This window comes from Danio rerio, chromosome 2 (assembly GCF_049306965.1).
Source record: "Danio rerio strain Tuebingen ecotype United States chromosome 2, GRCz12tu, whole genome shotgun sequence".
Classification (NCBI taxonomy): domain Eukaryota; kingdom Metazoa; phylum Chordata; class Actinopteri; order Cypriniformes; family Danionidae; genus Danio; species Danio rerio.
Window position 1 is genome coordinate 62,291,034 of NC_133177.1, and position 27,872 is coordinate 62,318,905.

Here is a 27,872-nt window from a genome sequence, read left to right on the forward strand (position 1 = left end):
TTAATTTGAAACGTATATATTTATTTATAATTGTGCACAGCTGCATCCAGTTATGTTTTGGATGTTTTTATTTATAAAACGCAGCATCAAAGCAATAAAAGCGACTGAACGAGTCATTCAGATGAACTGATTAGATGATGTGTAATGGTGAGAATTAATCCTTCAGTAATTCGCTGAACATCTTCCTCTTCCTGGATTCTCCGCTCTGTGCCTCCAGCCAATCAGATCGCCTCTTCAGAAAGTTCATTAGGCCGAATTTCGCCCAAATGTGTCGTGCAAACTGATCAGACCTCAGACGACTCTCACTGGGGACTGACAGAGGACACATAACAGGAGGATTCATTTATTATTAATAATAATTTCTCTTTCATTTATTTCCAAAATGATGTTCAACAGAGCAAGGAATTTTTCACAGTATGTCTTATAATTTTTTTTTTCTGGAGAAAGTCTTATTTTTATTATTATACATATATATATATATATATATATATATATATATATATATATATATATATATATATATATATATATATATATATATTAAATGAATATATTTGTAATTATAAATAGGTAAAAACAAATCTTCATTATATTTTAAATGCAATATTGAGTGTAATTGTTGTCGACAGTATTTATCAGAATCTCACCCAGTTTTTCTGCAATGCTCTGCTTCTGGCTGACGGTGGCGCTGCTCCACACGGCCTCCAGCAGTCGACTGCCACACGCTGAACATGCCAGATCCACATACATGTCCTGCAGCACGTCACACAGAGATAAGTCAATAAAAAATATATAAATGATTTATATAAATAAATAAAGTAAACTAAATAAATAAATATTAATTAAATAAATGAATAAAAAATAAATATTATAAATTAAATAAATTTTAATTAAATAAATGAATAAATTATATAAGTAATAAATAGGCGAATAATATAAATAAAACAATTAAATAATATAAATTAGATAAATACATAAACATATTAAATAAAAAATAAATAATAGAAATTACATGATTAATATAAAATAAAATAAATATAAATAAATAAATGAATAGAAATTGCATAAACATAAAATAATAATAATAATAATATAATAATTATTATAATATTAATAATTTAATTTATAATTAAACACATAAATAAAGTTAATAACACAAATTACATAAATATAAATTAAATAAATACATAAAAAAAAATTTAACATTTTTATCAATTAAAAAAACAAAAAAAAATATATATAAATAAATAAATAAATATAAATTGCATAAAATAAATATTAAATAAATTGAAAAAATGATATAAGTAATAAGTAAATAATATAAATAAAACAATTAAATAATATAAATTAGATAAATACATAAACATATTAAATAAAAAAATTATAGCAATTACATGAATAATATAAAATAAAATAAATAGAAATAAATAAATAGAAATTGCATAAACATAAAAATAAAAAAATAATATAATAATTTATTATTATAATAATAATTTAATTTAACATTAAATAAACACATAAATAAAGTTAATAACACAAATTACATAAATATAAATTAAATAAATAAATACAATTAAAAAAACATTATCAATGAAAAAAACAAAAAATATTTTATATAAATAAATATAAATTGCATAAAAATGAATATAAAACAAATGAATATAAAATAAACAACTAAACACATAAATGTTTATATATATAAAATATTTTATATAATTAAATAAATAAACTCACAGGGTTTCTAATAATGATTATAATGCTACAAATAAGGTTTTCATCTGCATGTTGTTTTCTTCACCTGCATCTTGCGCAGAATCTTGGCTCTGCCCTTGTCGCTGCCGCTGGTCATCAGGGCCTGTAACGCATGGCTGCCGGAGCGATCGCAACCCAGAGAAAGCAGATCAGCGGAGCTCAGCGAATGCAGGCTGTTCATGAGGATGGAGCGATCTCTGAACCCACACAGAGCCTGGACCAGCCGGGAGCCATGATAGCTGACCGATAGGGGGCGCTGTGGAGGCTAACAACACACACACGCTACTCAGACAACACTGCTAGCTTACACACAATACAGATGCAGAAAAAAAACATGTTCATTATGACTTATGACATGTCTTGTCCTCTGATGAGTCCTCCTTCACTGTCTTTCCCACATCTGGGAGAGTTACGGTGTGGAGAAGCCCTAAAGAAGCCTCCCACCCAGACTGCTGATGCCCAGAGTGAATCATAGGGGATCAGTGATGGTTTGGGCTGCAATATCATGGCATTCCCTAGGCCCAATACTGGTGCTAGATGAGCGCTGGGTTACTGCCAAGGTTATTCTGGAGGACCATGTGACCCAATGGGTCAAACATTGTATGGTACAGGATGACAATACAGCAATACACACATCAGAACTGGAGACAAAGTGGTTTGATGAAGTTGAAAGTGAAGCTGAACATCTCCCATGGCCTGCACAGTACCCAGAGCACAACATTATTGAGTATTTTGGGGTGTTTTGGAGGAGCAAGTCAGGAAAGACTTTCCTCCAGCAGCGTCAGTAGTGACCTGAACACTATTCTGGAGAAGAACGGCTACTGCGCTCTAAACCAGGCCTATATACACACACATATACACTGCTATATACTAAGTGCATATGGAAGGGCATCCACTGTGTAAAACATATGCTGAATAAGTCCGCTGTGGCGACTCCTAATGAATAAAGGGATTAAGATGAAAGAAAATGAATGATATATATATATATATAAACATGCAGTTGAAGTCAGAATTATTAGACCCCTAAATTATTAGCCCCCCCGTTAATTTTTTTATAATGTCAAGCTCTGTATATACTAGTGTGCAGTTCATTATGGAATAATGTATATCTGTGTTCAGCACTATATCTGTGTGTGTTTGTGTGTGTGTGTGTGTGTGTGTGTGTGTGTGTGTGTGTGTGTGTGTGTGTGTGTGTGTGTGTGTGTGTGTGTGTGTGTTTCACCTGTGCTGCGGTGTCTCCCTCTGCTGTCTCAGTGTTGTAATACACCTCATGCGTCAGTAAAGAAAGGAACAGCGGCAGACAGCAGAGCTGCAGAGACGCCGGCTCACTGCAGTGAAAGGCCTGATGGGAAATCAACAACACACTGGATAAATATATCAGTGTAAACATATGTCATGATTACAGAGACCAAAAATATATATAAAATATATTAATATAAAAATATTCATTCACTTTTATTGCCCCAAATTTATGGAATAGCTCACTTCGACTGTTTTAAACGAAAAAAGTTTTTATTTTTATATATTTGATCTTATTATGATATCTCCTGATGTGCTGTAATATTTCATTTTAAGTGTTGTCAAAAGATAAAAAGTCACGTTAATCACATTCAAAATAGAAGCTTCTATTCACATACACATGTTTATGTATACACACACACACACACACACACACACACACACACACACACACACACACACACACGTTCATATATACATTTTAGAAAATGTATAATTTTATATTTTTTTCAATAATTTATAAATAAACTTATTAATTAATTTCCACAATTAGGATTAAAGCCTGAAAGGGTCAGTTTCAGAGAGTTAGGCCCCGTTTACACTAGTGCGTTTTAGTTTTAAAACGGCGTTGTAGAATGAAAACGATCCGCGTCCACACTCGCGTTTTACCCAGCGTTTCTGAACTGCTCTCCGTCCACACCAAAACGCTGAAAACGCACATCACGTGACCACACACACACTCTCGGGCAAGCGCTCCAGCCTATCTACCCAGATGAGAGCTCTGCTAGTCGGACTGCTCATCAAGCATCTCCCGCTGGATCTAATCTCACTATATTTGCTAAACGTGATATTTCATTCATGTTGTTGTCTTTATCTAACGACATGGGCCAATTCCCTGACTTTGGTCATTGGAATCTATTAAGTTACTTGTTCACGGGTAACATGTTTTGGTTAAGCGCAAATATAAGTTAATGATTAATCCAGGTACATTGACTGATCGCTCGCCTTTATTTCCTACAATGTATAAACTTATTGTATGTTATACTTTTATAATTATCGATTATTAAAACTGATATTCAGCAAAAGAGAGGGTGTGTTTCGTTTTTTCACTGAAATTGAAAGGAGGCAGTAGTTATAGGCTCCGTTTTGTTATAAATATCCACAGTGAAGATGACGCTCATATATGCAGCACGACGCCTCAACATTTCTGCTGTCTGTTAAGTTGCTAATATTAAAATGAAAATAGGCAGTTCCTTAAATCATGTTTACATTTTATTGTTGAGAAAGTGAAACAACGTAGCCAGGGTGATGTGAATGAAGTTATAAAGTACACTGTTCCCTTTGAAGATTTACCCGTGTCCTCGGTATGTTTTCCATATCAAACTGAGAAGGGGGAGACTGCAGCCTTGATCAAACTTGCGAAGTCTGAACTTACAAGAAGAGGATGCGAGACTGAACTGTGTGTGGGCTACTTAATATTCAGGAAAAGCCCCAATCAGAGAGGCGAACGTTTGCAGCCCCGCCTCCGTTTTCAGATGTCTCCGTCTTTCCCCATCCACACTGAGATGGAGCAGCAGCGTTTTAGAATGAAAACGGCCTCTCCAGCATTTTCGAAACGCTCTGTTTTCGGCGCTCGACAACTCCGGCGTAGTGTGGACGGATGGCGTAACCGTAACAAAACTTATGCGTTTTCAAACTAAAACGCACTAGTGTAAACGGGGCCTCAGAGAACATTATCTGTGTGCTGTTCTCAGCTCAAACCCAAACACACACACACACACACACACACTCTCTCTAGAGACAGCAGAGCCGCATTGTACATCTTGTAAAGAGAATAATGTAACAGTGGTGAGTCAGTGCAGTGTGTGCTGGTGACCTGCAGGAGGCGCTGCATCATCTCGCTCTGCTTCTCCACACAGTGAACGCAGCTCTCCACCATCTGCACCACCACACCCATGTGACCCGCAGCCAGAACCGCCTCGAAACCCTCCAGCAGCTCATCCAGGATCTTCGGGAGCTGCACACACACGCGCAAACAAAGACACACAAACATGTGATGTTGATGATGATGATATTGTACACGATGGTAAATTCACACGTTATAAACATTTTACATTTAAAAACATTTCAGCTGTTTCCATTACGTCCATATTTAGGTTCAATATGTTTACTCAGGGGCAGCACGGTGGCACAGTGGGTAACGCTGTCGTTTTAAAGCAAGAAGGTCACTGGTTCAAGTCCTGGCTGGGTCAGTTGGTGTTTCTGTGTGGAGTTTGCATGTTCTCCCCGTGTTGGCGTGGGTTTCTACCGGTTTCCCCCACAGTCCAAACACATGCGCTATGAATTAAACTGCCTGTAGTGTATGAGTGTATGAGTGTGTGTGTGTGTGTGTGTGTGAATGAATAAGTGTGTGTGCGGGTGTTGCTAAAAGGGCATCAGTTGTGTAAAACATATGCTGGAATAGTTGGTGGTTCATTCCACTGTGGTGACTGCCGATAAATAAAGGGACTAAGCTGAAGGAAAATGAATGAATAGAGTTTGCTTACAGCTGCACACATTCTGCTGTCAAGTTTGTTTTTGATTCATCACAGCTTCTGCATGGCGTACACACTCTTGACAGAAGTGTGTGTGCAGCTGTAAGTAAACATATTGAACATTCTTGACGTAATTGAACCCTCTGAATCGTCATATGAGCCATAATTCATCCTTTTTTTTCCGGCTTAGTCCCTTTATTAATTTGGGGTCGCCACAGTGGAATGAACCGCCAACTTATCCAGCATGTTTTTACACAGTGGATGCCCTTCCAGCCGCAACCCATCTCTGGGAATCATATGAGCCATAATCAATAATAAATCAATGAAAACATCACCTGCATGTTCACTTTGAGGAAGGTTTCTACGCAAGTTTCAGGTCATACGGGTTTTTGAGAAACAGTTTGTAACGCCGCTGTCCTTCGGTGTAAACAGATGTTAGTTAAAAAAGTGCAAAATAAAGAAACACTCTGGGCTCTATTTTAACAATCTACAGTCAAAGTGTGCATGAAAAGTCAGCTTGACTAAATGGGTCAGTCCGATCTGCACTGGGCTGGTAATAGCAGAACACTGACAGTTGTTTCGGGCCTGGCATCTCATTTCAGACAGTGCATGATGAAGGATTCTAATAGTAAATCTGTTGCCTGTTATGGATCTACATCAACACAATCATAAACCCGCTTCCCACGACATGCACACACTCTGAAATGGCTGTTTTCTCTTGAACAGAGAGATCAATTAAAACAGACATTGCCAACTGACCAATTAGAGCGAAGTTGTCTTAAGGAAGGGGGAGGAGCTTACCTGAAGCTCAAAATGGATTCATATGAACTGAATCAATCAGTCCTTTAAGGAAGGCTAATGGTCCTCCAGGGTGAGGCTATCTGTCCTTCAAGGCGAGGCTATTGGTCCTTCAGGTTGGGCCATAAGTGTTTTCAGGCGGGGCTATCAGTGTTTGTGGGCGGGGCTATCAGTGTTTCAGGGTGGGGCTATCTGTCCTTTAAGGTGGGACTATCTGTTATTTATGGGGGGTTATCTGTACTTTAGGGTGGTGCTATCTATCCTTTAGGGCAGGGGTGTCCAAACCTGGTCCTGGAGGTCTGGTGTCCTGGAGTGTTTATCTCCAACTTGCCTCAACACACCAGCCAGGAAGTTTCTAGTATATCTAGTAAGAGCTTAATTAGCTGGTTCAGGTGTGTTTGATTGGAGTTTGAGCTAAACTCTCCAGGATGCCAACCCTCCAGGACCGAGTTTGGATATCCCTGCTTTAGGGCAAGGCTATTGGTTCTTTAAGGCGAGGCTATTTGACATTTAGGTAGGGCCATAAGTGTTTTCCGGCAGGGTTATCAGTGTCTTAGGGAGGGGCTATCTGTCCTTTAGGGCGGAACTATCTGTCCTTTAGGGAGGGGCTATCTGTCCTTTAAGGAGGGGCTTTCTGTCTTTTAGGGCAGAACTATCTGTCCTTTAAGACGGGACTATCTGTCCTTCAGGGTGGAACTATCTGTCCTTTAAGGCGGGGCTATCAATCCTTTAGGGCGAGGCTATTGGTCCTTTAAGGCGGGGCTATCTATCCTTTAGGGCGAGGCTATTGGTGCTTTAAGGCGGGGCTATCTATCCTTTAGGGCGAGGCTATTGGTCCTTTAAGGCGGGGCTATCTATCCTTTAGGGCGAGGCTATTGGTCCTTTAAGGCGGGGCTATCAATCCTTTAGGGCGAGGCTATTGGTGCTTTAAGGTGGGGCTATCTATCCTTTAGGGCGAGGCTATTGGTGCTTTAAGGCAGGGCTATCTATCCTTTAGGGCGAGGCTATTGGTGCTTTAAGGCGGGGCTATCTATCCTTTAGGGCGAGGCTATTGGTGCTTTAAGGCGGGGCTATCAATCCTTTAGGGCGAGGCTATTGGTGCTTTAAGGCGGGGCTATCTATCCTTTAGGGCGAGGCTATTGGTGCTTTAAGGCGGGGCTATCTATCCTTTAGGGCGAGGCTATTGGTGCTTTAAGGCGGGGCTATCTATCCTTTAGGGCGAGGCTATTGGTGCTTTAAGGCGGGGCTATCTATCCTTTAGGGCGAGGCTATTGGTGCTTTAAGGCGGGGCTATCTATCCTTTAGGGCGAGGCTAATGGTCCTTTAGGTTGGGCCATAAGTGTTTTCAGGCGAGGCTATAAGATTTTTAGGGTGGGGCTGTCTGTCCTTTAGGACAGGACTATCTATTCTTTAGGGCAGGACTATCCTTTAAGATGGGGCTATCTGTCCTTTAGCGCGGGGCCATCTGTCCTTTGGGGTGGGGCTATCTGTCCTTTAGGGCGGGGCTATCTGTCGTTTCGGGCAGGACTATCTGTCATTTAGGGCGGGGCTATCCTACATTTAGGGCGGGGCTATCTGACATTTAGGGCGGGACTATGAGGGGGGGATTATCTGTCCTTTAGGGCGGGGCTATCTGTCCTTTAGGACAAGACTTTCTATTCTGTAGGGTGGGCTGATGTGAAATCAAGCACCACTCTTCATTTTTGTCCAGTTACAGAATCTGTTTATATCAGATGTACATCACAATATGGCACACCTATAAGTTCCATTTCAAGCTGGCGTTATAACAGTATATGAGCTGCTCTGTGAAGCACAGACACTATTACCAGCACTGGAATAATCATAATCACCACTCGTGACCCCGCTCCGGCTGCGGCTGCGATCAGGCTCTGCACGGTGTAGTTAGCGATGGGATGCAGAGCCAGAGTCATCATGTGTGTCTTCAGGTGCTTCTTATAGAAGTTTCGCAGCAGAGCATCATGGGAGCAGCTGAAGACGCTCTGGAGGAGGTGACTGCTGGACGGGTCCTTCAGGAACACCAGCAGAGGACTGACAGGAGACACACACAGACAGACACAGCAAAAACAGTCAAATGTAGACACTCGTCTCCTATTTTAATCCACTTTCAATCTAATTTATTGCTGTGATTTCAAAAGCAGTACTTCCAGCATCATTACCCATAATGCTTCAGAAATCACTCTAATCATCAGCATTTATTAACAGCTGAGTATTTTTCAGGATTGGTAAAGATTTAAAAAGATCCAAACATCAACACTTATCTAAAATAAAAACACTGCTGTAACATTATACATTATACCATTTAAGAGGAGCCAGTGTCATCATTTTATTTATATTTACATAATTAATACACACACACACACATTATTAAAAAGCCAGTGAGTGCGCACCTGACTCCAGGAGCTGAGCTCAGAGATGTCAGGTATCCCATGATGCTCTTGTTCAGCTTCCTGCACAGAATGGGCCTCTTCCTGTGACACACCGTCAGCAGAGTCTGCAGAGCCACGCCGGCACACTGGTTCGACACACACACTGAAACACACACAAACACAAACATAAATAAAAAGACACGTGCGCAAAAACACACAAGCATATGTAAACATGTGCACACAAGCCAACACAAACACATGCACGCAAACACACAGAAGCGCACACACACACAGGCAAATCCAAACGCACGTAAACACTTTTAAATGCACACAAACACATGGATGCCAACACACATACACAAAAATGCACACACAACAAGCGCATACAAGCACGTACATGCAAACACAAGAGAAAGATGCACAAGTAAATTAACACACACAAACACACGTGCAAGCACATACAAACGGACACAAACACATGCAGTTTTTAGGATTTAGGACACATTAATGACTATTAATCTGTAAAAGTTAGTTAAAATGAGTACTAGGGATGCTCAAAATAATCGATTAACCGTTAACTGAAAGGGTGCGTTAGTAACCGATTAATGCTATCAGTTAAACGATTAAAATTATTATTATATATATTTTTAGTTTGACTGCATAAGGGGCCGATTGAATGCGCCTTTGCGTTAAGAGGGGCATCTTTTGCACGCGGCTCATCCCAGAGCAGCAGTTTGTGTTGTCAAGACAACTACAGAGAACTTTTAAAGAGCTTGGTTTCCGCTACACTCATTCTTCCATGGCGGGGACTAAAATGCATCCCTCCACGGCTACATTACCCATTCAAAACATTCAGTCATTGTTGTTGTTGTTTAATAGCAGATTATAATCACATCAAAACTTATTAAAAGGTAAGTGGATTATAACAGCGCAAACTTTTCTGTAATCGTGTAGTGCTCTGCGCTGTCTGTTTAATCCTTTGGGGTTACGTGCTGACTGACTGACAGGTGCGCGATGCGTGAGGTCAGCAAACACACAGAACACACAGAACACACAGCTGTTTTAAGTTATCCAGAGCTGTATGAAATGTACAAATCTTGAAAATCCCAATATTATTAAATATTACAATTGTAACAACACAGACAGCAACACTTTTGCACAATCGATACCCAGCTGATTCAGTCATTTCATAAGAGGACCGCGCTTCTTCTCTTCTTTTTTCCTTGTCAACATAAAGGCAGTGAGGTGCGCCTTGTTTTCGGCCCCTTGTTCAACTGCAAGGCATACTTATTTTGCGGGACGATAACGTATAACCCGTGCCTACAGACACATTTGCCAAAGAAGCAAAATGGAAGAAGAATATTGCTGTTTGATACGGACGTGTTGATGCCAAAAAGCGCTGATGTTGACCTGGATCTGCATCATAAACGCAACAAACAGGCTTTACCTTTTATTTTACAGCTTATAAAGCATGCATGCACATTAATGCAATATCATATTTAAACAACAAAACTGTTTATAAAAGTCTACATATGCGCGTGTTGTTGTTGTCTTTTCATCACGCAGCGCGCACACTTGAACTGCGAGAGAGAGAGGAAACCATATAGCAAGACATAATCTTTAAAATAATGATTTCTATTAAAATGTAAAAGGTTTTGTGATTATGATAATAACAGCGGGGCATTAAATAAATGCATATTTTCCGTGGAGCGGGCAATTTGAGGAAGTCTGCTATTTTATTTGACGGAAGACAAAAATATGATTGGAAAAAACAGCCTATGCCGGTAATAAAAAATAATCAGTCTGTGTTTTCGATTTGTAATATAAATTAATTATTTAAGTGGAAAATAATTTAGGGCAGTCCTATTTATTTTATTCTGTTCTTCTGTGCTAAACACTGCAGGTGCGTGAAGATGCTCTGTTGTATTGTTCTATTATTAATATGCTAGCATATAAAAATAAATCAGTATTTTAAAATGCAATATTTAATGTGTCAGACACAAAATAGACCCGTCAATTTGTTTAATATAAAATTAATAGTAATCTGACCAGTTAACCGTTAATAACCGATTAATGAGCGGCGGTTGTCGGTTAGCAAAATTAACCGAAATGAGCATCCCTAATGAATACGGCTAGCTAGCACATGTATAAACGTTCTAGGGATGCACTGATATGGATTTTTTAGCCGATACCGAGAACCAATAACTCTTCAGACTTGAAGGCTGATAGCCGATATATACAGGCCGATAATTATAAACATTTCAAAATGTTTTATTTTAATACAGCAAACTTCATAAAAGATTGAACTGCTCTGATGAACTGAATAGTCTATACTCAAAGCAAAAAGAGCTATAACATCACAATAGCAAATTTAAAAAAAGCATGGATTTTTTAAAAACATGGATGATTCGATTGTACATTAATAAAGGATGCGCATCCCGTGCTACAAACGTTACATTACAGCACATGCTTTTAGTCATTTTGACATGAAACTGAGCTGTGCAGAGCAACAAATGTGGATTTTCGATTAATTGCACAGCCCTAGTAGAGATGCAGAAATAATGACCTTTAATGTTGACCATCAGACAGTCGGCCAGATGCTTGAGCTCCCACCAGAACGATGTGGGAATCTCAAAATCCATTAGCTCGCTCTTACTCTTTCGGTCCTTCTTGGCTGAAAACACAAACAACTCACATTTAAAACGTAGCAAATCGAAGAACACTTTAAAAACATCATGAAGACAAAGCACAGAAAAGAAGAGCAGAAAATCATCTACAAGCTCAATAGTCCATCAGACCTCCATCACTTTTAAAGTCATTTTAGAAAAACAAAAGGCGTTCTAGGCCAGACTTCAACAGCACTCTAGGTTATAATTGTTAACTACAGGTGTTTACAGGAGGTGGCGCTCTAAGGCCAGCGTTTAGTAGCACACTGAGCTCTAGGCTAGTTTTTTAAAAAATAGTTCGTTTTTAAATATAGATGGTGATCTAGGCTAGAATTTAACAATAGATGCCGCTCCAGGATAGTTTTTAACAATAGATGCCGCTCTAGGCTAGTTTTTTAGAGTAGATGGCGCTCTAGGCTAGTTTTTATCAATAGATGCCGCTTTAGGCTAGATTTTGACAATAGATGCTGCTCTAGGCTAGTTTTTAACAGTAGATGCCGCTCTAGGCTAGTTTTTTAGAGTAGATGGCGCTCTAGGCTAGTTTTTAACAATAGATGCCGCTTTAGGCTAGATTTTGACAATAGATGCTGCTCTAGGCTAGTTTTTAACAGTAGATGGCGCTCTAGGCTAGATTTTAACAATAGATGCCGCTCTAGGCTAGTTTTAATAGCAGATTACGCTCTATGCTAGTGTGTAACATAGAAGGCACTCTAGACTAGTCTTAAACATATATGCTGTTCTAGGCTCTTTTTCAACATATATGGCACTCTAGGCTAGTTTTTAACAATAGATGCCGCTCTAGGCTAGGTATTAACAGTATATGGTGCTCTATGCCTGTTTTTTTAACAGTAGATGGCGCTCTAGGCTAGTTTTTAACAATAGATGCCCCTCTAGGCTAATTTTTAACACTAGATGGTGCTCTAGGCTAGTTTTTAACAGTAGATGCCGCTTTAGGCTAGATTTTGACAATAGATGCTGCTCTAGGCTAGATTTTAACAGTAGATGGCGCTCTAGGCTAGATTTTAACATTAGATGCCGCTCTAGGCTAGTTTTAACAGCAGATGACGCTCTATGCTAGTGTGTAACATAGAAGGCACTCTAGACTAGTCTTAAACATATATGCTGTTCTAGGCTCTTTTTCAACATATATGGCACTCTAGGTTATTTTTTAACAATACATGCCGCTCTAGGCTAGTTTTTAACAGTATATGGTGCTCTATGCTTGTTTTTTTAACAGTAGATGGCGCTCTAGGCTAGTTTTTAACAGTAGATGCCGCTTTAGGCTAGATTTTGACAATAGATGCTGCTCTAGGCTAGTTTTTAACAGTAGATGGCGCTCTAGGCTAGTTTTTAACAGCAGATGACACTCTATGCTTGTGTGTAACATAAAAGGCACTCTAGACTAGTCTTGAACATATATGCTGTTCTAGGCTCTTTTTCAACATATATGGCACTCTAGGCTAGTTTTTAGCAGTATATGGTGCTCTATGCTTGTTTTTTAACAGTAGATGGCGCTCTAGGCTAGTTTTTAACAGTAGATGGCGCTCTAGGCCAGTTTTAACAGCAGATGACGCTCTATGCTTGTGTGTAACATAGAAGGCACTCTAGACTAGTCTTAAACATATATGCTGTTTTAGGCTCTTTTTCAACAAATATGGCCACTCTAGGCTAGTTTTTAACAATAGATGCCGCTCTAGGCTAGTTTTTAACAGTAGATGCCGCTCTAGGCTAGTTTTTAACAGTAGATGGCGCTCTAGGCTAGTTTTTTAGAGTAGATGGAGCTCTAGGCTAGTTTTTAACAATAGATGCTGCTTTAGGCTAGATTTTGACAATAGATGCTGCTCTAGGCTAGTTTTTAACAGTAGATGCCGCTCTAGGCTAGTTTTTAACAGTAGATGCCGCTCTAGGCAAGTTTTTTTAGAGTAGATGGCGCTCTAGACTAGTTTTTAACAATAGATGCTGCTTTAGGCTAGATTTTGACAATAGATGCTGCTCTAGGCTAGTTTTTAACCGTAGATGGTGCTCTAGGCCAGATTTTAACAATAGATGCAGCTCTAGGCTAGTTTTAACAGCAGATTACGCTCTATGCTAGTGTGTAACATAGAAGGCACTCTAGACTAGTCTTAAACAAATATGCTGTTCTAGGCTCTTTTTCAACATATATGGCACTCTAGGCTAGTTTTTAACAATAGATGCCGCTCTAGGCTAGTTAACAGTATATGGTGCTCTATGCTTGTTTTTTTTTAAGTAGATGGCGCTCTAGGCTAGTTTTTAACAGTAGATGCTGCTTTAGGCTAGATTTTGACAATAGATGCTGCTCTAGGCTAGTTTTTAACAGTAGATGGCGCTCTAGGCTAGTTTTTAACAGCAGATGACGCTCTATGCTTGTGTGTAACATAAAAGGCACTCTAGACTAGTCTTGAACATATATGCTGTTCTAGGCTCTTTTTCAACATATATGGCACTCTAGGCTAGTTTTTAACAATAGATGCCGCTCTAGGCTAGTTTTTAACAGTATATGGTGCTCTATGCTTGTTTTTTTAACAGTAGATGGCGCTCTGGGCTAGTTTTTAACAGTAGATGGCGCTCTAGGCTAGTTTTTAACAGTAGATGGCGCTCTAGGCCAGTTTTAACAGCAGATGACGCTCTATGCTTGTGTGTAACATAAAAGGCACTTTAGACTAGTCTTAAACAAATATGCTGTTCTAGGCTCTTTTTCAACATATATGGCACTCTAGGCTAGTTTTTAACAATAGATGCCGCTCTAGGCTAGTTTTTAACAATAGATGCAGCTCTAGGCTAGTTTTAAAAGTATGTGGCACTCTAGGCTAGTTTTTAACAATAGATGCAGCTCTCGGCTAGTTTTTAAAAAGCTAGCAACGCTCTAGGTAGTCATCATCATTCAAATACTCATAGAAAAGTTTTTACATCAGCTGAATCACATTTCTAATTGTCTATGAAGAGCTTTATCTCCACAGCTCTAGATTTGTAAACCATGTATTTGTACAGCAGTATCTGACTCCTGAACAGTCGTGTGTGTATGAGTGAGTGTGTGTGAGAGTGTGTGTGTGTGTGTGTGTGTGTGTGTGTCTGACCGTGCGGAGCTGTGGTTTCTACACTCCGGCATCCACTCAGCACGTGAATCAGCGTCCGCAGCACATGTGAACCGTACGGGTCCGTGCAGAACTCTGTGATTTTCTCTCGTACTGCTCGACTCAAACTCTGAACCTGAGTCTCCAGCATCCCACAATGCTCCTCTTCAGGGTTCTCCTCTGCTGGCGTCTCCTCTTCACACACAAACACAACAGAAGATGTGGAAAAAACATTCAGCTACACTTTCCTCCCCTTTATAAACTGTTCATCAAGAGATCTGAACAACATACTATGGCCCAATCCCAATTTTATTTTCGTACCACTTCCCCTTGGCCCTCGAAACAGAGTGTGAAGGGGAAGGGCCTCAACATTTACCCCTAAGAATTGGGACAGCACTACAGCACCTGCATACGTCATCATAAGTCATCGAGGTGCTTCATATGAGATCAGCCGATGGCGACTGCTGTGGTTATTCCAGTTGGGTTATTATTTGGTATTTATCTTCAGGAAATCCCTGAAGGCATATATTATGTTATCATAATGATCTAATGTGGCTATAAGAGCGTAAATATACTGTGCATTTACAGTGACCATATTCATCATGTAAACACACCAAAACAACATTAACATTATAGCAGACACTGTAAACAGCTCATTCCCAGCCACTAGACTGTTCTGACAGGGGATTCGAGTGTCAGAATGTTGTGGGACTGCTGTACAGGAGTTATGATTATGAGTTATTGAGCTTATTGTAAAATGCGGAAGTGCGGCTGTTTTCGCGATTGTTTTAGAACTTCCGATTCAGTCGCCTATGGGAGAAATGACTAGGAATAATAAACGGCAGAAAACGGTCAAACTACTCGCTCTAATAACAAATGTTTGCATGACTATACAGCCCAAGTAGAATAATATAACAAGGAAATATCAGTCAATGCAACATCAAACAGTGAAACGAGCAGTTTTTAATGTCTAAAAATGAATGGAAGTGAATGACACCGGAAGTCTCGAGCCAAAAAGATTTAAATGGCTGCGCCCGCTGTTCGGCGGAGAATAAGGTGTATAGATTTTAGCCAAATTTAGCGATTCTTATTTTAGCATTTTTTTAAAGGGCACCTATGGTAAAAAATCTACTTTTCAAGCTGTTTGGACAAACATATGTGTATATAGTGTATAGACCATCATATTGGGCTGATATAAACACACCCAGTCCTTTTTTTTCAAATTTAACACCATAAAAACAGTGGACCAATCAGAGCGGTTTTCAGACCGACCGCAAGTTTACGTAGGAAACTGTTGTCTGACGCAGCCGAGGGCAGAGATTAAAGCACGCAGGAAGGTAGGTGGGGAGAACTCGTCTTAAAGGCGCAGTACGACAAAACCACCCCCTGGTGGAAAGGTATAATGAAAAATTTGATGGGTGTTTTGAGCTGAAACTTTACATACACATTCTAGAAACGCAAAACACTTATATTAAATCTGAAAAAAGGGGTAACCTAGGTGCCCTTTAAATCATGATGGTAAAACCTGAACAAGGTTATTAATATATTAAAACTTGTGTTTGTTTTCTTTAAAAAATTAGTAAAATGACAAAAAAATACTAATTTGTGGATCTCCAGACTTCCGGGTGCAGCTATCCTGCTGTTGCGACTGGTGTATTCTGCGAAATTTTCTTACCCCTTGGTTTCGAGTGTGGTCCTGAAAAAAATCTTCGTTTGAAGAGGTATTCACCCCTTCATCTTAGCCCTACACCTTCAAGCTAAAGAGAACTAATGCTGTGTTCACACCAGACACGGAACGCGCGGATAAATCACGCTATTCGCGCATAAATTGCCGCGTGAAAATCTGAGTTTACTCGCTTTATTCACGCGTCAAACCTGCTTCATTAGCGTGTCAAATTCACTTCAGAACAGACGCGGATTCGCGTGATGGGCAGGGCTTCTGTCTGCCTGATTACTCTAGCTTCATAGCTAAATGGCTAACATGGATTTTATGACGAAAATAACAGTGTTTATGTGCTTTATGAAGGGTGAAAAACAGCGCCAATACGTTTAGGGTTGAGTCTGAGTCCACTACATGCTTTCAGAGGTGCATCCAGGTCTGTCAGCTCATAAACTCGTCCAGAAACTGAACCTGGATCACGGAGGATTCCAGCGGTGCTTCTGACTGAGCCCAGCCCAGTTTGATGACTTGTTGTCGGTGTTGCCTGGAGGATTTCCCCCGGGACAACATCAACAGGTTCTACGTCACAATCACGCCCCTACAAGAGCAAGATTCTGATTTGTTAACGCGGCCCGAATGTCCGCTAAAGTTCAGATTTTCGAAATCGAGAGATTTGCGTGAAACGCACGTTAAGCATGTCAAACGCGCAAAATGCTCAATTCGCCCTGCGCCATTTGCGCAATTCGCATCATTCGCGCCGCGCCATTCGCGCGTTTCGCGCCGCAGGATGTCTATTCGCGCGTTTGCATTGACTTAACATGTAAATCACTCGCGCTTGACGGGTGTTCCACGTCTGGTGTGAACGCAGCATAAGACACCCCTACCCCTTCACGGGAACATGCAAAACGAGGGCTAGGGGTAAAGGGAAAGGGCTAAGGGGTAGAATTGGGATTGGGTCATTGGGCCCTATCATATACCCGGCGCAATGAGGTGCAAGGCACGATGCAATTGTTGTTTGCTAGTTTCAGCTTGGCTCAAGAGTCGTTTAGCGCCACACTGTTTAAATAGCAAATGCATTTGCGCTCATATGTGCGCCCATAGGCGTTCTGGTCTAAAAGAGAGGCGTGTTGAGGCGCATTGCTGGTGCTTTGCTATTTTTAAGAACTACAATAGACTGCACAATAGACCAGATCCAGCGAAAGTCCAGCGCAGAGCGCGTTAATGGTGCGCCACGCCTAAACAATGTTAAATACACACAGGATGTACAGCAATACGCAAATATCTTTAAATATGAAAAAAAATGATAAAAATATTACAAAACATATTATTTTCTAGCCTACATAAATATGAACACCACTGCCTCCATGCCTTTTTCATCTCGAGGGGCTTTTTCAGTTTATTTATGACAATTTGCTGTTGTATAATGTTATTATTAGCAGTATTATTGGTTATATGCATATTTATATTTGTTTTATTAAAAACAAGCTTAGATTTGTCCCCTGTCAGGTTTTAGACCATATGGGGCACAGCATGTGTGTTTGTCACGTTTAGCGTGATCAAAACAGAAACAAAAGGTGCGGATCCAAGTGCAGATTTATTTACAGTGAGCATCAAACAGAAAAACAAGGTGTCCAAGAGCAAAGCAACAAAATAACAAACAAACAAAACAAGAAACTATGACAGAATGACTCGAACTAGACTTTAACAGGATACAAGAACAAGAAACAACAACTCGAAATACTAGACTTACTGGATAACTTGACAAGGAAGACAAATGATGCGATGACAAACAGTGGTGGAAGGATAGAATATATAGTCCAGATAATCAACAGAAACGGAGACAGCTGTGAATACAATCAGTGTATGTGTTCCGGTGTATGCGCGTGGTATGTATGGAGTTGTAGTCTTTTTGGGCGCTGTAGTTCATACTCTGAGTCCGTTGAACTACAGCGCCCTCAGGTGGTCACTGACAGTCATGACAGTGTGTTTGAGCACACTTCATTATTATTGTTCATTTATTCGTTTGCTGCAAATTAGAACTGAATTTAGAAATAGTTTTGACACAAATCTTTGCTCTTAACAAATTAAATTAATTATATAGGCTAATGGATGTCTGTGCGTAACACTTTTCCCTATCCACGAGAGTGAAAGTGAAAGTAAAGAATGAGGAGGCTCATTCTCTTATTCTCGCGCTGCAGATGCTCTGTTTAACTGTTTTCTTGCTAGTGAAGTGTTCAGTTTTAACACTTACAAAGTCGTCATGTAAATAGCAAATGCACTATGGTGCGACGCAGCTGACTCTTAAAGGGAATGGGAGATGAGACTCTGATTGGTTTATTCTCAAAACACACCTATAACTCATTAAGAGAATAAGCTCAACCCTGTTAGACCATGGCGCAGAGCAGATTTGAATAAATGAATGAATGAATATATATACAGTAGCTTTTTCATTTTATTTCAGTAAACAAAAACCAATATATGTAGTGTTAGTTTACTAAAATATCTATGGTACCTGTCCAGCGGTGAGCTTGTCTGAGCGCGCTCTCCATCACATGACCTCCGCACTGATCACAGGACACGCCCCTAAACTCTGACCCCGCCTCCCCACCTAGCTCTGACATCATCTCCGCCACCTGACCCGCATCGGCCAATGAGAGCAGCCGCTCCAGAGCCACACTTCCAGTCATGTCCAGAGCCACGAGCCGCGCTTTACCCTTTACCTCCGACAGCACGTTCTCCACAAACAGAGCTGAAACACAGAGACAAATCACAAGTAAACATAAACACCATACAGGGGTTGCACAATAACACTGAAGGCCTGGTGTTAGACTGCAATAGTTGATCAGTCTGGTGTAGCTCAATGCATCATCAGCTGGTGTTGGGAATGACAGACACGAGTCCTGCACAGCAGCCAGAGAGATTCTGAGCCATTCTTCTTCAGAATAGTGTTCAGGTCACTACTGATGCTGCTGGAGGCAAACCTTTCCTGACTCGCTCCTCCAAAACAGCCCAAAATGCTCAATAATGTTTGAATCTGGGTACTGTGCAGGCCATGAGAGATGTTAAGCTTCACTTTCATCTTCATCAAACCGCTCTGACTTCAGTTCTGCTGTGTATATGGCTGCATTATCATCCTGATACACAAAACCTTATTCAGGATGCACTGTTTGACCCATTGGGTCACAACATGGTCCTCCAGAATGGTTGGGTAGTCCTTGGCAGTAACCCAGCTCTCATCTAGCACCAGTATTGGGCATAGGGCATGCCATGATATTGAACCCAAACCATCACTGATCCCCCCATGCTTCACTCTGGGCATCAGCAGTCTGGGTGGGAGGCTTCTTTGAGGCTTCTCCACACCGTAACTCTCCCGGATGTGGGAAAGACAGTGAAGGAGGACTCATCAGAGGACAAGACATGTTCCCTATTGTCCACAGCACCAGATTTTCCACTGCTGTCAACATTGAAATCAGCATTTGTCATTGTTAAAAGTGAGGAAAGATTTGTCTACAGCAGCCAGCCATGTATATTAGCCGCATTTCCACTGTCAGGCCAGTGTGAGCCAGGGCTTTTATCGGGCCGGGCCAATCGTCCGGGAGATGAGTAATGAGGCCAAAATCATGTCGCGTTTCCACTGTTAGGCTAATAGCTTGCAGCGCGTCACGCAAACCCCGCCCCCAGAACGACCCCCGAGTCAAACGTCACACAACCCGCCCACTTCAGCGGGAATCAGGCAGATAAAGCACACCATAGAATCATCACGAAACGAAACCATTAAAATTAAGACAACCAAAACAAAAAAACGACACGTTACTGTACAGCAGTACATTATGGCCGTTTCCATTTAGTGGTACGGTTTGGTTTGGTTTGGTACGCTTTTATGGCCGTTTCCACTGTCAAAAGGCGTACCGAACCAAACCATATCACTTTTTCGGGACCCTTTCGAAAGGGTCCCAAACTGCAGAAAGGGTCCCAAAAGGTGGAGCTACACGCGCAGCTGAACGCTATTGGTTTACAGAGATACGTCATTCGTAGACTCAAGCCAGAATGTAAACAAAGGACCCGCCATGTTTGAAATACACAGCGAGAGATTACAGCGGAATTATAAATACATATGCAGCCATGGTCGATCCTGCAAACAAACCCTGTCGTCGTCATGATAAACAGCCACAAAGCCATGGAGAAGAGCATTTCACCCTGAGCCGCGTAGTTTTTAACGAGCCAGTCTGACGCCCGAGTGGTTTCGCTTTCTTTCTTGTGCTCGCCGCGCGTCTCTATCTGAAATAACAAACTTCTTGATCTGATAATAATAACATGCACTCGATTATTGACAAACTTTGGAAACCCGATCCTGTGAGAAGCTGACAAACGCGAGAGACACATTCAGAAAGAAAAGGACAAACGCGAGAGTGGAGCGCGGGAGAAAAGGTGAAGCCAAGGAGCACGTTATTTCTTCAGCAAACGTGAACAAACTGCCTTGCTTTAATCTTTATTATCACCTTTTGGACTAATATGAACTGGGAATGATGGAGTGACTGTCTAACAGAGGCTTCATGTGCTGCTGAAGATTACAGACACAGATGAGAGGTTTACTCTGACTGTAGGCTATACTTTGTGTTGTTTTGAACCTAATTAACGATGAAATGTCTGCTTTGTGTAGTTCTTCTGTAGTTGGTAACATATCGGAGACTGTAAGGGTCTGTATGTGTTCATATATGTTCATTTATTTATTTATTTAATATAATTATTGACGTTACAGTAGGCTATTTCGCACCGTCATTGATCTGCAGTTATAATCAACTCCTGTTTATAGAAAAGTTAGTAATAAACATTTAAACACAAGTATTTATGTGTGTAAAGCATCTGTTTTGTGAGAAGTGCTTCTCATATGATATGTGAGCGACCTGTGCAGCTTTACTGTAGACATTTTCTCAAGCGAAAAAGACGTCGACTGAGACTTTGTCATACACCACGCCCACCAAAAGGGTACCCTTGGTAGTGGAAACGCAAGCCTGATAAAGGTGACCCGTACCGACCCGAACCGTACCGTACTGTACCAGTCAGTGGAAATGAGCCATTATATGTCTATACGCACTGACCTGTGTATTACCATTCATTACATTTGTTTACTCACCGACCGACACTGTTGGCATTGTGCATGGAGTGCTCTCGCCACTAACGGAGGGACCCAGCACAGTGAGCGCACCATCCATAATATAAAGCCACAGCAATTCTCCGTTATAACTAGGTATGAAATGTATTTGATAACATCCTTGTTTTGATAGACGTTGTGTTGAGTGTTTCAGCATAAGAGCGAGCAGCCTAGTAAAATATAGCCATATTAGTTGCGCTCAGCAGCTATTCACTAAAGCTCTACATTTAAAGTTTCATTTATAAATTAGACCACGTCATATAAAAACATAAACACTTGTTTGAGGATATAGAACACATTTTGTGTTTGGACTTTCCCCCGATGCGTTTAAAGCTGCGCTGTGCAGAACTGGGTGACAGAAAAAAGTAGGTTAGTTTCTGCTTTCACTCACCCAATATTGCTCCGTTTGCACGATTTGATTAACATCATCATATCCAAATACTTTATAAATAATATTTCAAACCTTCTCTGGTGTTTATTGTTTTTAGAGAATATCTAAAATCTTTTTTTCAGAGAAGCCTTTGTAAAATGAAAGTTATGTGGCTTTAAAACGAACAGTTTGATTTATGTATTGTATATAGGCTACCTACATTGTTCTAGCTAGCTTTTGTTTATTTTCTATTGGTTTATTTATTTAATGCGATTTTAATATATCTGATATTTGTAATTCTTTAAATTATATTTCAATACAGCTTAGGCTATTTTATCAAGACATGACACTATATTGTTTAAAGGCTACGGAAGTGGGCACGTAATTTGTTAAGTTTTATGTCTTTCTGTTGTATTCATGTTGTGTGTTATCTTCAGAATAAAAAAAAAAATCTAAAAAAAAAGCCGCACAGCATCAACACAGATGTAAAGGGAGCGTTCTTTTTCTCAGTCTCACACACACATACAGGCATCTAAACGTACACAAATACACCTTTTAAACTTGACAATAACTCTCGAAAACCTTTATGCTGCGTTCACACCAGACGTGGAACACCCGTCAAGCACGAGCGATTTACATGTTAAGTCAATGCAAACGCGCGAATAGACATCCTGCGGTGCGATACGCACGAATGGCGTGGCGAGAATGACGCGAATTACACGAATGGCGCAGGGCGAATTGAGCGTTTGATGCGCTTAATGTGCGTTTCACGCGAATCTCTCGAGTTCGAAAATCTGAACTTCAACAGACATTCGCGCCGTTTTAACCAATCAGAAGCTTGCTCTTGCGGGGGCTTGATTGTGACGTAGAACCTGTTGTTGGAGTCCGGGGGGAAATCCTCTAGGCGACACCGACAACAAGTCATCAAACTGGGCTGGGCTCAGTCAGAAGCATCGTTGAAAGTCTCCATTATCCAGGTTCAGTTTCTGGACGAGTTTATGAGCTCACACAGCTGGATGCACCTCTGAAAGCATGTAGTGGACTCAGACACGGCCCTAAACGTATCGACGCTGTTTTTCAGCCTTCATAAAGCACATAAACACTGTTATTTTCTTCATAAAATCCATGTTAGCCATTTAGCAATGAAGCTAGAGTCACCGGGCAGACAGAAGCCCTGCCCATCACACGAATCCGCGTCTGTTCTGAAGTGAATTTGACGCACGAATGAAGCGGGTAACCTCAAATGTTCACGCGGCAATTTACACGCGAATAGCGCGATTTATCCACGCGTTCCGCGTCTGGTGTGAACACAGCATTACTGTGTGCTGTGTCTTTAATATGGTGTAAAGATTATTATGCGTTATTGAAACATCAAGGAGAACGCAGCAATGTCACTATAAATTTAAAATATACTTTATTATTTTATGCAACAACCTCACATTTATAAGGGAAACATAAGGGTGATCATAAGGGTCATAAACAGAACATAAGGGTCAAAAAGACCCCATAAGGCTAGATGTTTTCTTTCCCTTATTCATTTGTTTATTTGGTGCATGTATTCATGTGCGATCGGAAAACTGTGCCTCTCCTTTCACTCCGCCCCGAAGCCCCAGCTGGCCCTCTTTGGCACAGGGTATTCGGCGGGCTGAAAAAGGCTGGCCGCTGGCCCCAAGAAAGCCCCGATTTGGCCTGATTAGGCCCCGGAATTGACAGTGGAAACGCGACTGGCCTTGGCTTGCTCGCTTTAAGCGCGATAGTAGAAACGCGGCTAATGTCATCATCTATTGACCCAACCCTAAACCCAAACCCATCATCTCAGTATGTCTAATCACTCAGTGTAGGTTCTGCTGATATTCTGTTGTATCTGTGTGTGTACAGACTCATCAGTGTATGATCAGGTTGAGTTATTGATCATCATCATCACCTTTCTCCTCTGGATCTGTGAATCCCTCATTGAGTCTCTCCGTGACGCGTCTGAAGTATCCCACTGTAGTGCCGTCCAGACGCTCTCGCTTCAGCTGACCCGCCCCGCTGGAGGCCTGCTGGGGGCGCTTACGAGCCCTCTGATCATTCTTACTGCTCCTCTGACCTCCTGCAGCCTGCATCTTCTCCAACATCACCTTAACACACACATCAGCAGAGATAAAGATAGACATGTGAACATTTCATATTACATACACACGCTTATAACCCGAATATATGTGAAAGACACTAGTCAGGTTTTATTTTAGAGAGTAGGCGTGAGGTTCAGCTTAATCTTCTGTCTGATTCAGGCTCAACTTGTCACAGCAACACTGACTGACAGTATTTACACAGCGGAGGCACAGCGCATGCTAGTAGAGACGTGACGCTTTTCCTGGTGACGTGGAGTCAAACCGCGAATCACAGCACATTATGTTAGCTGACCAATCAGAGCCTCTTGAGGATGGGGTTTTCAGAGAAACCAGTTTTTAATGTTAGCAGAGTAGATGTACAGTTGAAAACAGAAGTTTACATCCACTGCATAAGAGGGCACATGACCATTTAAACAAGTCAGCTGTTAATGTGACTAAACTTTTCCTCTTTTAGGTAAGTGAGGATGATCACTTGTGTTATTGTTCTGCTTAATGGCAGAATAATGAGATATTGTTGGAGGAATTGTTGTAACTCTTGTTGAAGGTCAAGTTTACACACAATCAGATTATTCTGCCTCTGGAAAAGCTCAGATGATGATGTCAGGGTTTTGGAAGTTTCTGATTGGCTAATTGACAACATTTGAGTTAATGTGAGGCACAACTGTAGAATAGTGTTGAAGGAAAAGCTCAAACACACTGCTTCCTTGTGTGACAACATGGGAAATAAACAAGCCAGAATCAACAACAAAGCCAGATTACCATTAGCTGAATGACACTGGGAACAGACTGATGTGTGGAGACATGTCCTGTGCTCTGATGGAGCTGAGATTGAACTGTTTGGCCATAATGAGCAGCGTTACATCTGGAGGACAAAGGGGAAAGAACACAAGCCTAGAACACCATCCCAACTGTGCAGTATGGGGGCGGCAGCATCATGTTGTGGGGCTGTTCTGCTGCAGGAGGGACTGGTCCACTTCACAGCATAGATGGCATCATGAAGAAAGAACATTATGGAGAAATACTGAAGCAACATCTCAACACATCAGCCAGGACATTACAACCTGGCCACAAATGGCTCTTCCAGACAGACCATGACCCTAAACACACTGCCAAATAAGTTCAAATGTGCTTTAAGGACAACAGAGGGAATGTTTTGGAGTGGCCATCACAAAGCCCTGATGTCAATCCTATAGAACATTTGTGGGCAGAGTTGAAAAAGCTTGTGCGAGCAAGACAGCCTACAAATCTGACTCAGTTACAGCAATTCTGCAGGAGGAATGGGCCAAAACTCCTGCAAACTATTGTGAGAAGCTTGTGGAAGGAGACCCAAAACATTTGACCAAATTTATACAGTTTAAAAGCAAAGCTAAAAAATACCAAGGAAATGTGTGTAAACTTTTCACTGTCTAGAAATTAATAAATAACTCTCTCATTATTCTGGCATTCAGCAAATGTAAATCATTTAGACAACCCTAACAGACCTAAAACAGTAAACCTTTAGTGTGATTTACCATCAGACATTCTTTAAAACAGGGTTATGTTCATGTTTTAGAGTAAATGTAAACTTCTGCTTTCAACTGTATATAATCAAAGTAAAATATACTAACAAAATAATCAGATTTTCTACAAATGAAGCATGAGCACACATTGCTTTGCATCTTATAAACTCAACCAAGCCTTAAAAATACCATCTGGACCACTACTTTTAAAACACAAATGCCCCAAAAATATGTTTATTTCACTATAAAAAAACATGGATAATTTATATTTTTACTAATAACCAGATACTAAAATGCTATACTCATGACAAATGTCCATACAACACACCAAGTAATCATGCTATTTTAATAAATACTAAATTAAACTGTAATGATATGGTATTTTGAATTATATCTTCATTTATTAACAGCATTCAAGACAAGTATGTCATAAGTAAATTAAATAACCTAAAAACAAAAACAATGTCTTAATTTACTTTTTCAGCATAACATAGTACTGTACACTAACCGGCCACTTTATTAGGTATACCTAGCTAGTACCAGGTTGGACCCCTTTTTGTCTTCAGAACTGCTTTAATAATTCAGATTCAGCAAGCTACTGGAAATATTCCTTAGAGATTTTGCTCCATATTGTCATGATAGCATCACACAGTTGCTGCAGATTTGTCGGCTGCACATACATGATGCCAATCTCCCGTTCCACCACATCCCAAAGCTGCTCTATTGGATTGAGCTCTGGTGACTGTGGAGGCCATTTGAGTACAGTGAACTCATCGTCATGTTCACCAGTCTGAGATGATTGAGCTTTATGACATGCTGCGTTATCCTGCTGGAAGTAGCCATCAGAAGATGGAGACACTGTGCTCATAAAGGGATGGACATGGTCAGCAGCAATACTCAGGTAGGCTGTGGCGTTGATGCTCAATTGGTACTAATGGACCCAAAGAAAATCTCCCCCACACCATTACACCACCACCACCAGCCTGAACCGCTGATACAAGGCAGGATGATCCATGCTTTCATGCTGTTGAGGCCAAATTCTGACCCGAGCATCAGAATGTGTCAGCAGAAATGGAGACTCATCAGAGCAGCAACGTTTCTCCAATCTTCTATTGTCCAGTTTTGGTGAGTCTGTGTGAATTGTAGCCTCAGTTTCCTGTTCTTAGCTGACAGGAGCGGCACCCGGTGTGCTCTTCTGCTGCTGTAGCCCATCCGCCTCAAGGTTGGACGTGTTGTGTGTTCAGAGATGCTCTTCTGCAGAGCTCGGTTGTAGCGAGTGCTTATTTGAGTTACTGTTGCCTTTCTATCAGCTGGAACCAGTCTGGCCATTTTCCTCTGACCTCTGACCTCATCAACAAGGCATTTGCGCCCACAGAACTGCCGCTCACTGGATATTTCCTCTTTGTCGGAGCATTCTCTGTAAAGCCTAGAGATGGTTGTGCGTGAAAATCCCGGTAGATCAGCAGTTTCTGAAATACTCACAGCAGCCCGTCTGTCAGCAACAACCATGCCACGTTCAAAGTCTCTTAAATCCCCTTTCTTCCCCATTCTGATGCTCACTCTGACCTGCAGCAGATCCTCTTGCTCATGTCTACATGCATAAATGCAGCGAGTTGCTGCCCTGTGACTGGCTGATTAGAAATTTGCGTTAATAAGCAGTTGGACTTGTGTACCTAATAAAGTGGCCGGTGACTGTGTGTTAACAGTGAAATAATTCCGCGATTATAATAACAGTTAAGGGTTGTATTATAAAAATTACAGTAAGATTGTTAAACCATAGAAATGCGTCAAAATATGTTCATTTTTCACTATAATAAAAACACAGTATAATTAACTAAGATATAACAAATATTTATATTCTATGAGATACAAACATAAACAATTGTAAAACTATGCAAAACACAGCAGTAACACGAAGTAATCATGGCATTTTAATAATCACTATATATTAAACTGTAATGATTCTGTGGTGTTTTCACGGTATTTCGAAGAATATCAGTACTTGTACGACAATCCTGTTACAGCAAATAAAACACGTAAAAACACTATAGAAATTAGCTCGATCAACTGTTATACATATTATAACGATATACAACGTGATTAACACATAAAATAGTTTATTAATCATTCGGAATTTACCAGTCTGCCTCAGGTCTGCTTCTGCTCACATGTGTACAGCAGTAGCCGACGCAGCGTGATGACGTAGAGCGACATGTAGCGCCACTTCGCAAACAAAAGTCCTCAATATTCTTGAACATAGTTTGTACATATTTACAATGAAAAAAAAAAATAAAAAAAATAAAGTCCTCTCTTTTTTTCTTTGCGTTTATTTCTATGTTATTTTCATTGTTAAGGACAATATTTTTGCCTATTTGATATTTTATATACTTTTATATTGTATACAATGGACATAATAAAAACAAGCATATATATATATATATCTTATTTTTTTTTCTTTTCAGCTAAGTCCCTTTATTAATCAGGGGTCACCACAGTGGAATGAACCGCTAACTTATCCAGCATATGTTTTACACAGCCCTTCCAGCTGCAACCCATCTCTGGGAAACATCCATACACACTCATTCCCACACACACTCGTACACTACAGA

At 40.5% G+C, this 27,872-nt stretch overlaps 1 protein-coding gene across 2 annotated transcripts; it reads right to left on the bottom strand.

Moving 5' to 3' along the window:
* On the bottom strand, nt 1–27,449 carry nop9 (NOP9 nucleolar protein). 2 transcript variants are annotated; one of them, XM_002662078.6, is made up of 12 exons: nt 27,403–27,449; nt 23,575–23,770; nt 18,641–18,877; nt 14,472–14,663; nt 11,277–11,384; nt 8,732–8,873; nt 8,174–8,372; nt 4,868–5,008; nt 2,975–3,094; nt 1,799–2,017; nt 648–753; nt 1–312 (listed from the first exon to the last, which is right to left on the bottom strand). In XM_002662078.6, exons 2-12 carry the CDS (start codon nt 23,765–23,767, stop codon nt 155–157), a joined length of 1,815 nt encoding a protein of 604 aa, XP_002662124.1. In that variant the 5' UTR covers nt 23,768–23,770; nt 27,403–27,449; the 3' UTR covers nt 1–154. The 2 variants fall into 2 exon arrangements, with proteins under 2 accessions (XP_002662124.1, XP_021324061.1); XM_021468386.2 differs by lacking the exon at nt 18,641–18,877.
* Between the last annotated feature and the right edge of the window lie 423 nt (nt 27,450–27,872).

Excerpts from the sequence above, each read along its gene's own strand:
- nop9 (XM_002662078.6), bottom strand. The coding sequence starts at position 23,767 with ATGTTGGAGAAGATGCAGGCTGCAGGAGGTCAGAGGAGCAGTAAGAAT. Across the intron at positions 18,878-23,574 it reads CACAGATCCAGAGGAGAAAG|CTCTGTTTGTGGAGAACGTG; the intron begins GTGATGATGATG and ends TCTGTGTTTCAG. Across the intron at positions 754-1,798 it reads AGATTCTGCGCAAGATGCAG|GACATGTATGTGGATCTGGC; the intron begins GTGAAGAAAACA and ends GACGTGCTGCAG.